The 15,636-nt window shown below is 44.4% G+C and overlaps 1 protein-coding gene across 1 annotated transcript in view; it reads right to left on the reverse strand.

Moving 5' to 3' along the window:
• LOC124788539 overlaps positions 1 to 4,591 on the reverse strand; it is a 573,870-nt gene extending 569,279 nt beyond the window's left edge. Inside the window, exons 1-2 of the mRNA XM_047255809.1 lie at positions 4,582 to 4,591; positions 3,559 to 3,892 (exon numbers count right to left, since the gene is read on the reverse strand). Of these exons, the coding sequence (XP_047111765.1) occupies positions 3,559 to 3,892; positions 4,582 to 4,591 (344 nt within the window). The remainder of the gene's footprint in view (positions 1 to 3,558; positions 3,893 to 4,581) is intronic.
• Between the last annotated feature and the right edge of the window lie 11,045 nt (positions 4,592 to 15,636).

The raw sequence follows: 15,636 nt of genomic DNA on the forward strand, positions 1-15,636 counted from the left end.
ACTGTGTTCACACTCTGTTCAGTTGATGTTAGTTCCGCCACAGTTCGTCAACTGTTTTACGAGTCTGCCCAGCCTTCGACATCCGATATCTGTAATGAGGGTTGGCCGCCCAATCCCACGATGTGTGGTCGTGGTTTCACCTTGATTTCGCGACATGTTGAAGACACTCACCACAGTACTCCTCAAACACTCGACAAGTCGGGCAGTTTCCGAAATGCACATGCAGAACTTCTAGGCTATCAAAATCTGCCCTCTGTCAGAGATATATCACGCGCCTTTCCCATTCGACACACGGACAGCACACTCACTGATACTACATGCACCATCTGTGTCTCTGACTAACAGCCATTCCTCGCCAGGTGAGGCTGCCATCACCTGGACAGGTTTATATTGATAGTAGGTCGGTGGTCGTACTGTTCTGACTGATCAGTGTACCAGGTGCATTCAAGTTCTAAGGCCACCGATTTTTTATCTAATTAACTACTCACCCGAAATCGATGAAACTGGCGTTACTTCTCGATGTAATCGCCCTGCAGACGTACACATTTTTCACAACGCTGACGCCATGATTCCATGGCAGCGGCGAAGGCTTCTTTAGGAGTCTGTTTTGACCACTGGAAAATCTCTGAGGCAATAGCAGCACGGCTGGTGAATGTGCGGCCACGGAGAGTGTCTTTCATTGTTGGAAAAAGCCAAAAGTCACTAGGAGCCAGGTCAGGTGAGTAGGGAGCATGAGGAATCACTTCAAAGTTGTTATCACGAAGAAACTGTCGCGTAACGTTAGCTCGATGTGCGGGTGCGTTGTCTTGGTGAAACAGCACACGCGCAGCCCTTCCCGGACGTTTTTGTTGCATTGCAGGAAGGAATTTGTTCTTCGAAATATTTTCGTAGGATGCACCTGTTACCGTAGTGCCCTTTGGAACGCAATGGGTAAGGATTACGCCCTCGCTGTCCCAGAACATGGACACCAACCTTTTTTTCAGAACTGGCGGTTACCCGAAATTTTTTTGGTGGCGGTGAATCTGTATGCCTCCATTGAGCTGACTGGCGCTTTGTTTCTGGATTGAAAAACGGCATCCACGTCTCATCCATTGTCACAACCGACGAAAAGAAAGTCCCATTCATGCTGTTGTTGCGCGTCAACATTGCTTAGCAACATACCACACGGGCAACCATGTGAGTCGTCCGTCAGCATTCGTGGCACCCACCTGGATGACACTTTTCGCATTTTTAGGTCGTCATGCAGGATTGTGTGCACAGAAGCCACAGAAATGCCAACTCTGGAGGCGATCTGTTCAATAGTCATTTGGCGATCCCCCAAAACAATTCTCTCCACTTTCTCGATCATGTCGTCAGACCGTCTTGTGCGAGCCCGAGGTTGTTTCTGTTTGTTGTCACACGATGTTCTGCCTTCATTAAACTGTCATACCTACGAACGCACTTTTGACACATCCGTAACTCCATCACCACATACATGTCTCTTTCAACTGTCGATGAATTTCAATTGGTTTCACACCGCACAAATTCAGAAAACGAATGATTGCACGCTGTTCAAGTAAGGCAAACGTCGCCATTTTAAGTATTTAAAACAGTTCTCATTCTCGCCGCTGGCGGTAAAATTCTATCTGCCGTACAGTGCTGCCATCTCTGGGACGTATTGACAATGAATGCGGCCTCATTTTAAAACAATGCGCATGTTTCTATCTCTTTCCAGTCCGGAGAAGAAAAATCAGAGGCCTTAGAACTTGAATGCACCTCATATGTTGTGTGATAAATACTCGAAACCTCTTATTCAACAACTACCAAACAATAACACATACGAGTACTAAGACACGAAGAGACTTTTGAAACTTTGAATAACCTGGCAAATGAGGTATCACGTAAAGTTCTGACTGCATACCTGAGGGACTTTCGCGATTAGAACCAACTACTGAACGTGTCCTAGTACCCTAATCATGTACCGCATGTGCATGGACAGGTCGACTTGTTAGTTAGAACCGGCCACGTGCAGGGCTAGGGGGACGGGTACACCAACTTCACGATTATGACAGCACCGGATCTGACGTAGGTTAGTTAGTAGTTAGTAGGATTAGAAATAGATACTAAAATAGGAACCTGCAGCGACTAGTAGTTTTGGTTTGCCCAGTGTCAGGGGCACGCTCATTGGGACTAGCTCGATGAACAAGGCCTTGTAGTAGATTTGTATCCACACTGACACATCAGTAACGCTGCAAGCACCTGGGATTACTAACAAGTAGGTAGTAGTGTATAGTTTAACAAAATCGTAATTTTGCCCATTAACCTCCACTGTTCACACTGTCTGTAGCTTACAAATTAACTGTAATAAATGCAAATAACATACAACATTGTATTAACATTAGAACCCACTAATCATTAAGGTGGTGGGTTATTTTCTATAATTGTTATTATGTTTTGCAATTGTTGTGTACATAGTTCTGCGTAGTCAGCACGTACACAACTTTCTCATTAGAGCGCGCCCCGCTAAGCACAACAGCGCAGGCGCAGCGCTCGTCCGTCTCCGCACTACGAGATTGCGCTGCCTTAGAGACTGACCAAATTCTGCTTCCGCCGATCCGTGTATTAATATGTAACGCAGCCAATAAGATTGCTGCTAACGTAGAACCTTTTCTCCTCGTGGATCACACTCGCGCAGTGATACCTGAACATGCGAGTTATTATAACTAGTGTACAGACCTCCGATTAGTCAGTCTGCATCAGTCTGTACCAATCTGCATTAGTCTGCATTTGTCTGTAACAGTCTATAGTCAAGTTTCAGTCTGCGCCTAATAAGATTACCATATTCCTGTCCATAGCCATGAAGATAAATGAATAGACACTTTGTCAAGTATCAGAGATATGTGAGAATAAGATTAACGTTCCAAGACCAAAGGAACTTCAGATTGTCAATTGTAAACAGCATCCAGAATCAAGTTACGTAATGTCTACGCTTTTTATTATTTTAATAAATGTGTGTGAAGATTAATCAGGTTCTGTTTAACGTTGGTCACCGTCAATCTGCTACTCTAAGCGTGCAAGTGGCATTTCTATCGTCTGACCTAACGGCAGAAGATAAACATGCCACGATAAGACCACGAGACATATTGCTGACACTCGCCTACTTCGTTAGAGCGACAAGTCAAATAATCTGATGGTGTGTGTACTGATGGTCTCACAGTACGCACACCACAGCAATAAAGATATTTTTTTAAACCTCTTATTCAGTCAGATAAGGAAGTAACTCGCTTGATGCTGTAAGCTGCTCAGATGCACACAGTTTCCACAGCACTATAGGGAAAACCAAGCAGCGCATGTTTACACGTCCACAGCACCTGTGGCACGACGCAGCAGAGAGTATATACAGCAGCGAAAAGGTAAATGCAAACTTCATTTTAAAGAAAGTGTGCCGGCACAATGTTTTCTTTAAATATCTCTGGTTCAAGGGCTGATAGCCCAATGCAGAGTACGCGGGAGGCGAGGGGACGAAGTGAATCCACTTGCGCACAGCGTGAGGCGGCAGCCGCACACGTTGCTACCCACCTGTGCGTGGCGCGCAGCAGGCGGTCGAGGCGCAGCTGCGCGGCGGCTGAGGCGACGCTGACCAGGTGTCCGCGCAGGTCTCGGCAGCGCTGCTGGGCGCGCGGCCAGCTGAGGCGCTGGTCTGCGTCGGCGGCGGCCACGGCGGCGGCGCACCGGCCCTCCGACAGCGCCGACCAGCCGTAGCCGCAGCCCGCCTCCAGCTCGGCGTCCGCCACCGCGGCGTAGCGCAGCCGCAGCGGCACCGCCGCCTCCAGGCCCGCCGACGACGCCAACACCTGCCACAGCGCTGCGTCACCACACTTACCACTGCCTCCGGGCTTGCAGTCTTGTGCAGCTACGGCGAGGGCACAATACACAAGATGCAAGATTACACAAAAAAAAAAAAAAAATCAGCCGATTTCACTGCCTGATCGAAAGTACCCACTTAGCCCCACACAGAGTTTTGAAACTACTGTAGGCTGCAGTAGTCTATCATAAGTAAGCGTAGAAAAAATGGTTCACATGGCTCTGAGCACTATGGGACTTAACAAAAAATGGTTCAAATGGCTCTAAGCGCTATGGGACTTGACGTCTGAGGTCATCAGTCCCGGAGACTTAGAACTACTTAAACCTAACTAACCTAAGGACATCAAACACATCCATGGCCGAGGCAGGATTCGAACCTGCGACCGTAGCAGCAGCGCGGTTCCGAACTGAAGCTCCTAGATCCACTCGGCCACCGCGGCCCGCAGTAAGCGTAGACTTCGGAAGTTTTCTTTTTTTCTTCTTTATGGCTATGTCATCTCCCCTAGCCCCCCCCCCCCCCCCCGAAAACAAAACAAAATGTGTGTGGATGGACGTTTGGAAGAGGGTTGGGGAAGAGTGGAGAATGATGCGGTTGCGAACCATGACTTAGAAAGTGGATGGAGAGGATTGGATGGGAAGGGAAAGAGAAAGGGAACCCTAACAAGGGGTGGATAGTAGGGATCTCCTATATCTGGAAGGACAGTTATAGCCGACGAAAATTCTTCCGAGTTGTATGGCCGTGGTCCATGGAACTTTTCTATCCCTGAAATTTCATCCAAAGCTACGTTGGACATCTTCATATGTGTTCCGGGTTGTGCTGAGTCTTGCACCTCCAAAGATATCAAACGTAGCTTTGGACGAAATGTCAGGGATAAAGGAGTTCCATGGACCACGGCCATACAATCCGGAAGAATCCTCGGCAGCTGTAACAATAAAAGGTTCAAATGGCTCTGAGCACTATGGGACTTAACATCTGTGGTCGTCAGTCCCCTAGAACCTTTTTTTTGGTCATCAGTCTACTGACTGGTTTGATGCGGCCCGCCACGAATTCCTTTCCTGTGCTAACCTCTTCATCTCAGAGTAGCACTTGCAACCTATGTCCTCAATTATTTGCTTGAAGTATTCCAATCTCTGTCTTCCTCTACAGTTTTTGCCCTCTACAGCTCCCTCTAGTACCATGGAAGTCATTCCCTCGTGTCTTAGCAGATGTCCTATCATCCTGTCCCTTCTCCTTATCAATGTTTTCCACATATTCCTTTCCTCTCCGATTCTGCGTAGAGCCTTCTCATTCCTTACCTTATCAGTCCACCTAATTTTCAACATTCGTCTATAGCACCACACCTCAAATGCTTCGATTCTCTTCTGTTCCGGTTTTCCCACAGTCCATGTTTCACTACCATACAATGCTGTACTCCACACGTACATCCTCAGAAATTTCTTCCTCAAATTAAGGCCGGTATTTGATATTAGTAGACTTCTCTTGGCCAGAAATGCCTTTTTAGCCATAGCGAGTCTGCTTTTGATGTCCTCCTTTCTCCGTCCGTCATTGGTTATTTTACTGCCTAGGTAGTAGAATTCCTTAACTTCATTGACTTCGTGGCCATCAATCCTGATGTCAAGTTTCTCGCTGTTCTCATTCCTACTACTTCTCATTACCTTCGTCTTTCTCCGATTTACTCTCAAACCATACTGTGTACTCATTAGACTGTCCATTCCGTTCAGCAGATCATTTAATTCTTCTTCACTTTCACTCAGGATAGCAATGTCATCAGCGAATCGTATCATTGATATCCTTTCACCTTGTATTTTAATTCCACTCCTGAACCTTTCTTTTATTTCCATCATTGCTTCCTCGATGTACAGATTGAAGAGTAGGGGCGAAAGGCTACAGCCTTGTCTTACACCCTTCTTAATACGAGCACTTCGTTCTTGATCGTCCACTCTTATTATTATTCCCTCTTGGTTGTTGTACATATTGTATATGACCCGTCTCTCCCTATAGCTTACCCCTACTTTTTTCAGAATCTCGAACAGCTTGCACCATTTTATATTGTCGAACGCTTTTTCCAGGTCGACAAATCCTGTGAAAGTGTCTTGATTTTTCTTTAGCCTTGCTTCCATTATTAGCCGTAACATCAGAATTGCCTCTCTCGTCCCTTTACTTTTCCTAAAGCCAAACTGATCGTCACCTAGCGTATTCTCAATTTTCTTTTCCATTCTTCTGTTTATTATTCTTGTGAGCAGCTTCGATGCATGAGCTGTTAAGCTGATTGTGCGATAATTCTCGCACTTGTCAGCTCTTGCCGTCTTCAGAATTGTGTGGATGATGCTTTTCCGAAAGTCAGATGGTATATCGCCAGACTCATATATTCTACACACCAACGTGAATAGTCGTTTCGTTGACACTTCCCCCAATGATTTTAGAAATTCTGATGGAATATCTATCCCTTCTGCCTTATTTGACCGTAAGTCCTCCAAACCTCTTTTAAATTCCGATTCTAATACTGGATCCCCTATCTCTTCTAAATCGACTCCTGTTTCTTCTTCTATCATATCAGACAAATCTTCACCCTCATAGAGGCTTTCAATGTATTCTTTCCACCTATCTGCTCTCTCTTCTGTATTTAACAGCGGAATTCCCGTTGCACTGTTATTGTTACCACCGTTGTTTTTAATGTCACCAAAGGTTGTTTTGACTTTCCTGTATGCTGAGTCTGTCCTTCCAACAATCATATCTTTTTCGATGTCTTCACATTTTTCCTGCAACCATTTCGTCTTAGCTTCCCTGCACTTCCTATTTATTTCATTCCTCAGCGACTTGTATTTCTGTATTCGTGATTTTCCCGGAACATGTTTGTACTTCCTCCTTTCATCAATCAACTGAAGTATTTCTTTTGTTACCCATGGTTTCTTCGCAGCTACCCTAGAACATAGAACTACTTAAACCTAATTAACCTAAGGACATAACACACATCTATGCCCGAGGCAGGATTCGAACCTGCGACCGTAGCGGTCACGCGGTTCCACACTAAAGAGCCTAGAACCGCACGGCTACACCGGCCGGCCCAGCTGAAACATCCGGTGGTGAAAGCCTTCATTGTATGATTAGAACTGTTATACATCAAGACGGGTTTCATGTTCGGGTAAGGGAAGGCCATTAAATTTTTGTTGGGAGAGCATGCGGGGGCTTAGTGTGGAAGTTCGCGGTGGTAGAGGCGCGGCAACGTACGTGGACTGGTGAGCAGGGGGGAAACTAGGTGGAGATTACACGTAACGTAGGATACTCGGAGGTGTTCAAGATGGAAGATCAGATTGGGGAATTTTATACATTAGTAGAGCATGTTGATGGGAGAGGGTAAGAGGATCCCAAAGGCTACGGGGACTGCACGGTAGTTTTTGTAGTACCTTTGGTCATTTATGATGGTAACCGCGTTGGTGTGTTGCATACTTGACGGGCGCTACCTCATTTCGATCGCTTTGTATGCGTATGTAATCAGTGTCTTGTTAAATATCCCAAAAAACCGGAACCGATGAACTACCTAGAAACTGCTTGAGGCTACATAAAAGGGCAGCGTGATCTGCGTAACATTTTTTTCTACGTACTTATTCTCCTACCTGTTGCTTACAAATGAACTGTCTTTATAGCAAAATTGAAACTGTCAATGTCAAATTCAAGTTTTATTCGAAAATTGTTGGTTAGCTACTTGTAACAGAAGAATGTTGCAGTAAAAAGAAAAAAAATAGACACCACAGTTTCCTGGAAATGAAGTTTCCTCGGAAAAAGATAAAACTAAAAAGACAAGAAACAAAAACATAACACCGCTAAAGTACTTCGTCGAGATTATACAAAACATGTTTCTCTTATTCATAAACAACTTTCCCTCTCATCGATAATACCAGGAAATTCTTTCCTGTGATCATGAATGAGAACGTTCTGTTGAGTAGAAGGTGAGAGAGAGAGAGAGAGAGAGAGAGAGAGCTAGAGAGAGAGAGAGAGAGAGAGAGAGATTCTTACGTTAGTGTGTTCGTGCATGTGAACTGTACTTGCATCAAAAGCAATTGCTTTGGTTACATAAAAGCGCAGAAGTTACGCGATTAACTAATATGAATTACTTATAAAATGCAATTTCTAGTTTGTAGGCATATAAGATACACAATTTGCTAACGCTGAACGATGCGTGGTTGTAATTGTGAGCGCCGGCCGCTGTGACCGAGCGGTTCTCGGGGCTTCAGACCGGAACCGCGCTGCTGCTACGGTCGCAGGTTCGAATCCTGCCTCGGGCATGGAGTGTGTAATGTCCTTAGCTTAGTTAGCTTTAAGTAGTTCTAAGTTCTAGGGGACTGATGACCTTAGATGTTAAGTCCCATAGTGCTCAGAGCCATTTGAACCATTTGAAGCAACTGTCGAGCACTATGGACTGTGGTTGCAAAAAATCGCATGAAATCACCGGAAGCAAACACTCTTGAGTTCCAGTGTGCTACCAGCAGTCCATCTAGCACAACACCCTTTGTAGGTAATTAAAAAAAAGAATAGGTTTCTGTGGTGTCACCGCCAGACACCACACTTGCTAGGTGGTAGTTTAAATCGGCCGCGGTCCATGTAGTACATGTCGGACCCGCGTGTCGCCACTGTGATCGCAGACCTAGCGCCACCACCTAGGCAGGTCTCGTGATACGAGAGTGGACTCGACCCCAGTTGTACGAGAACCAAGCTACCGCCCAGTTGTACGCGAACCTAGCTATCGCCCAGTTGTACGAAGCCTTTCTCTCTCATTAGCCGAGAGACAGAATAGCCATCAGAAGTTAATGGCTACGAACTAACAAGGAGCCATTTGTATCAGTGCCTATAGCTTCGAGTATTCAAGAGAGATGTATTCCAAGGAATAAATAAAAGTTAAGTAAAAAGTATCTACATACTTTTCTTCTTATTCATTCATAAGTTCTCATGTTCCAGACTTCACGCCCGTCTGCTTATTGCCGTTCGTGCACTATCGGCCACAGCATTAGTCTAGCGTGCCTTTCTTTTGGCTACTACCGTGTGGCGTAACAGTCTTGTTACGTCACTACAGTTTCCAAGGTCAAGAAGTCATGATAAGCTACACGTATCCGTACCTAATGTTATGCAACGATTGAGGTGGTGTGAAGACCGGCACTTTTGGACAGTGTACGGATGGGAAAAAAATGGCTCCAAGCACTACGGGACTTAACATCGGAGGTCATCAGTCCCCTAGAACTTAGAACTACTTAAACCTAACTAACCTAAGAGCATCACACACATCCTCGCCCAAGGCAGGATTCGAACCTGCGACTGTAGCAGCAGAGCGGTTCCGGACTGAAGCACCTAGAACCGCTCGGCCGCAGCGGCCGGTAGCGACTGGAAACGAGTGATTTGGATTGATGAATCACGCTATACCCTACGACAATCCGATGGGAGGGTTTGGATTTAGCAGATTCCTGGAGAACATTATCTGTCAAGTCCAGTCTAAAGTGTGAAGTACAGAGGAGGTAGTGTTATGGTTCGGAGTGTTTTTCGTGGTAAGAATGTGGTCCTCTTATAGTGCTTAAGGCGCCGGTAAATGCTATGAATACATTTTACAATTTTACGTGTTGCGTACATCAGATGGACATCTATATCTACAAGTACACGATTACTCTGCAGTTCGAAATTAAGTTCCTGGTAGAGGCTTAATTGTATCACCTTCAAGCCATTTCCCTACCGTTCCACACGAACAGCGCGGGAAAAATGAACACACAAAGGTTTCCGTGCGAGCTCTGATTTCTCTTATTTTATGATCATTTCTCCCTATGTTTGTGGGCGCCAACAAAATATTTTCACACACTGAGGACAGAATTGCTGATTGAAATGTCGTGAGAAGATCCTGCCCAACGAAAAGCGCCTTTGTTTTAATGATTGCTTACCATATCCGTCGCACTCCCTCCCCTATTTCATTATAATATAAATCGAGCTATCATTTTTGGGACTTTTTCGATGTCCTCCGTTAGTTCTATCCCACACCGCACAGCAAAACTCCAGAAGAGAGTGGACACGCGTAGTGTAATAAGTCTCTTTAGTAGACCTGTAGCATTTTCTAAGTTTGTGTAAGTATGTTCCTTCTATGCAACTAACTGAAGGCGTTTTTTTTTTTTTTTTCATTACCATATGCTTTTCGCTTCTATTTGTGGTGCATCTTCAGTGGCGATTTCCAGCGCTGTTGGTCCATGTGTGTGGTCCTTGAGATGTGTTCATTAGTCTCCATGTTCCACTTGTCCAATTTCCGGCGTTCTTTCATCAACACTTGGCTCAACACATCACATATATCACTTGCATTTTACATTTTATGTTCAACATGCCACATGTTCGCAGTATATTTTTGCATTGCGCTAGACATTTATGTGTCTACATTAGAGTAATATTTACTATTTTATTTACAGATTTATAGCAAATTACAGTATAACAGAAACCTAGCATATCGCATCACAGGTAAATGAGTATAAGCTTCGAATTGTGTCGTTACCAGTAAATGACCTACGTTTTTGTTACTAAGTTAAGTTCGTGAACCAGACTAGGAGTAACAAAAGGAAACAAACATAAAATAATAACAACTTTTCTTGGGTGGAAATGGCGGGTGGCAAGAGCCTCCAGTAGGGTAGACCGTTCGCCTGGTGCAAGTCTTTCGAGTTGACGCCACTTCGGCGACTTGCGTGTCGGTGGGGATGAAATGATGATGATACGGACAGTACAACATTCAGTCACTGAGCAGAGAAAAATCTCCGATCCAGTCGAGAATCGAACCCGGGTCGTGAGGTATGACATTCCGTTGCGCTGACCATTTAGCTACAAGGGCGGCTTGTATACAGATAGGATAATGATTTAGTAACTTCTACGTTTAACGCATATCACACAAAAGGTGTTCGAGAAAATGGCAACCTAGTGGAGCGATGTGTAGCACTGCCCTCTACCGCTGACGGTAGGATCGACGAGCCCAATCGCTGCACGTGTGACGAGATACGTTGTCTGGCGACGTCGCAAGTTCGGCAGTTATCATCCATTTTTGGGTCACTTCCCGACTTCAGCGGCGCCACGTGCCTCACATTAAATTACTTGTCTCAGCGTCAACTACATTGCTTCGTGATTTTTGAACGTTAATAAGAATCAGTCCGCAGCTCGTGGTCGTGCGGTAGCGTTCTCGCTTCCCGCGCCCGGGTTTCCCGGGTTCGATTCCCGGCGGGGTCAGGGATTTTCTCTGCCTCGTGATGACTGGGTGTTGTGTGATGTCGTTAAGTTAGTTAGGTTTAAGTAGTTCTAAGTTATAGGGGACTGATGACCATAGATGTTAAGTCCCATAGTGCTCAGAGCCATTTGAACCAATAAGAATCACTGTGTATGTTGCTATATTGTACAAAACATGTACTGAGACACTAATGATAATTAAGATCAAATACTCCACATGTCTGACCACTTCAGGTCTTAAAAAATTCCTTGAACCATTGCGACAACAGGTGGAAGCAGCGTGAGATGGTCTCTCCTAAGGTAATATTCTTCACGTATATGTTATGGTTATGTACTTTTTTTTTAGAATTGCAGTGTATCAGCAGTAAGATATCGAAGATAACGATGTGTATGTTGTGTGAGATAACTTGTCCAGAGACAGCACTGCCATTATGGTTACAAACAGTCTGTACGATACGCGAAAAAAATTCATCCATTTGGGACCACTGCTGCTGGGTGATCGTTTTTCGTTTTACGTTAGTGTGCACGTGCTCGGTACGCAACTATCGAAGCGGGTGCCGCGAAGTGCGGGCGCGGGTGAGACAGGCCTGTAGCGGAGCTGCAGCCGCAGCGAAACAAAGCCACCGGGCGCCACCTGTTGAGTCTCCGAGGACACCCACGCACGTGAACACGGCTCCCTTTCGCGCTACTGACACCTGTACATTCAATGCCCCCGTGTCACAATTCCAAAACATCGCCATCATTTACTCGCTTCTACTCCAGGAAATCAAAGTGAGTATGGCGTACCACAGTGTGAGATGCTGCAATATAAGGCGATAAAGATTTAATTTTGACACTGTTCCACACAAGCGGCTAGTAGTGAAATTGCATGCCTATGGAATATCGTCTCAGTTATGTGACTAGATTTGTGATTTCCTGTCAGAAAGGTCACAGTTCGTAGTAATTGACCGAAAGTCGTCGAATAAAACAGAAGTGATTTCTGGCGTTCCCCAAGGTAGTGTTATAGACCCTTTCCTGTTCTTTATCTATATAATCGATTTGGGAGACAATCTGAGGAGCCGTCTTCGGTTGTTTGGAGATGACGCTGTCGTTTGTCGACTAATAAAGTCATCAGAAGACAAAAAAAAAATTGCAAAACGATTTAGAAAAGATATCTGAATGGTGCGAAAAGTGGCAGTTGACCCTAAATAACGTAAAGTGTGAGGTCATCCACATGAGTGCTAAAAGAAACTCATTAAACTTCGGTTACACGATAAATCAGTCTAATCTAAACGCCGTAAATTCAACTAGATACCTAGGTATTAGAATTACGAACAACTTGAATTGGAAGGAACACACAGAAAATGCTGTGGGGAAGGCTAACCAAAGACTGCGTTTTATTGGCAGGACACTTAGAAAATGTAACAGACCTACTAAGGAGACTGCCTACACTACGCTTGTCCGTCCTCTTTTAGAATACTGCTGCGCGGTGTGGGATCCTTACCAGTTAGGACTGACGGAGTACATCAAAAACGTTCAAAGAAAGGCAGCAAGTTTTGTATTATCGCGAAATATGGGAGAGAGTGTCACAGCAATGATACAGGAATTGAGCTGGAAATCGTAAAAAGAAAGGCGTTTTTCGTTGCGACGGAATCTTCTCACGAAATTCGGATCACCAACTTTCTCGTCCGAATGCGGAAATATTTTGTTGACACCGATCTACATAGGGAGGAACGATCACCACAATAAAAGAAGGGAAATAATAGCTCGTACGGAAAGATATAGGTATTCATTCTTTCCGCGCGCTATACGAGATTGGAATAATAGAGAATTGTGAAGGTGGTTCGATGAACCCTCTGACAGGCACTTAAAAGTGATTTGCAGAGTATCCATGTAGATGTAGATGTAGATATAATTGCCTCTCGGCTGGTACCTTCTTGAGTATGGCGTTTCTATTCGTTTCTCAACTAAATTACGTTTATTACATGAAAATGTAGGCTTTCTGGGCTAATTTCAGTGACGAAGTCGTTACGGGTATCCGCCAAGTGACGGCGTGAGCTTGAAGCACCGAAATCTCCAGGCAAAATGTCGGTGCTCCGTGGGATGGAACATTTTATTACTACTGGACCGGGTACTCAAAGACACGGTGAACATGCCAGTAGCCGAGCGGTCTGAGGCGCTGCAGTCATGGACTGTGCGGCTGGTCCCGGCGGAGGTTCGAGTCCTCCCTCGGGCATGGGTGTGTGTGTTTGTCATTAGGATAATTTTGGTCAAGTAGTGTGTAAGCTTAGGGACTGATGACCTTAGCAGTTAAGTCCCATAAGATCTGACACACATTTGAACATTTTGAACACACCAGTAAACAACCACCCTGTCTAATGTGACAGCGATTATAACTAAGTACCGCAAGAAAAAATACTTCGGTGTGAGAACGGCGCAAGCAGCCGATTTACAGGCATAATAATTATCACCACCGCTACCGCCACCACAACAGGCCGAACGCACTTTTAAGGCGGTACGTCACTGGCTCACACAATATTCCTTCGGCAGAAAATGCTGCCGCCTAGTAATTGTGAAAGACCACATCCCATAGGAACCTCAATACTTCGCCTATAGGTACAGAAACTGAACACGCCGAAATGTAGCTTCAAGACGATGCCTCAACTCGGCAGATAAACCGAGAAGAATTTATCAATTATCTTAACTTCAGCTATAAGTAGACTTTAATAATAAATGAAAAGCACCAGTTTGCTTTTGTTCTACAATATTACTTTTATTGCTAACCGGTTCTCGGCTTACAAGGCCATCTTCAGACATTTACTGAGTATTGTTTTATTTGTTGCAGTTGTCTTTGTATTCCACATAGGCTGTAGTTTCAATAGTTAAGGGTTTCCTTTTAACTTGTACTTGTATTACTGTCCATGTTTAACTCCCCTTATAATTGTCTCATCAAATACTGTTCATATTTTACTTTTCTCATTTATTTAATGAAAACTGGTACACAGCCACTGCTTTGATTATAATGTTAATGTTAAAATGCAGTACCACCACACTCTCGAACTGTAGGTTCCCTCAAACACCTCCATTTTCCTGCATTTAATAATTTATGTTTATCTGATTGATATTGCTTAAGTTCCTTATGTATTCTGTATTTACATTGACAACTGTCTCTTCTTTTTTAATTGGTTGTGTATCAATGTTTCATACCTCTTGATGAAGCCTTGTCTAGTACTAATTTTATCTTATTTTATTAGTTTTGTTTATTAATAGAAACTGTTATGTAGGCATGCTATTATCTATTTTGTGCTAAAGGTTTTCCTGTCAACTCCATTGTTATTTATGTACTGTTCAGTTTTTACTATTTCATTGCAAAGATGTTACTTACTGTATGTTTCTACTTCAGTCTAGATGTGTTACTTCTCTTCCAATGTTGTCTGCTAACATTTAACTTCTTTGGTGATAATACTCAGTAAATGTCTAAAGATGGCCTTGTAAGCCGATAGCCGGTTAGCAGTAAAAGTACCATTGTAGAACAAAAGCAAACTGGTGCTTTTCATTTATTATAATGTTGTTCTACCAAGAACCGACGGAAGATTCTGTTAATATGATAAGTAGACTATCTTTTTTCTAACTGAAATTTGTTCTAACATGATCATGATCATGATCGTGAACATAGCACAAAACCATGGACACACCAACAACACAGTACAGAAACTACATGATCCCATTGAAAGAAAAATACAGACAGAATAAAGCAAAATTGAAAACAATGCAGATATACTAACAAATAACAATAACATACAATGCTCGGCTCCTGGCCAATCAGGGCGGAGGAAATCGCGTGGCTGTGCTGGAGGTACCTTACCGCCCGTCGGCCGAAACTCACTCTCTCTGCCGCGCACCCTGTGGCTGTGAACATCATCTTCTCCTCCCGGTGCTGCGGCGCCGAAATCTTTGTTTCTGTAGCCGCCACGCCAGTCGGACTTGTCTGAATAGCAGCCACCACTTTTCTTTAACTTCGCCTAAGTTTGCTACGAACATTGTTTCGCCCACCACTACGTCTTGGCTCACCCTCGCCTCCCCAGGCCTGACTCATGTTGCCTATTTGAATTCAAATCCGTTGATTTTTCTGCCAATAAATGGTCTCATCTCAGGAAAAGGTGTCAGAACAATTTATTTCAACACATTCACCCACAGCCTTAGCCGCTCCTAACAGAGCTGCACGAACACTGTTTATGCATTCGACAGCTGATGCAGTACTGTGTTTGACGAAGATTGCTGAGGAACCGATTAGTACGCCGTTTCGTATGGTACGGCTACACGTCTGCAAGCCACCATTTGAATGCTTACGATCATGGACGAGCAGCCGGTCAAAGTGACTCAACTGTGGCTACAGTAATGGGTGTGTCCAGAAGGGCGCTGAACGTGGAACTGCTATGCAAAAGCGTGTTGTTGTTGTTGTGATCTTCAGTCCTGAGACTGGTTTGATGCAGCTCTCCATGCTACTCTATCCTGTGCAAGCTTCTTCATCTCCCAGTACCTACTGCAACCTACATCCTTCTGAATCTGCTTAGTGTATTCAT

Source organism: Schistocerca piceifrons, chromosome 3, assembly GCF_021461385.2.
Source record: "Schistocerca piceifrons isolate TAMUIC-IGC-003096 chromosome 3, iqSchPice1.1, whole genome shotgun sequence".
NCBI classification, from domain to species: Eukaryota; Metazoa; Arthropoda; class Insecta; order Orthoptera; family Acrididae; genus Schistocerca; species Schistocerca piceifrons.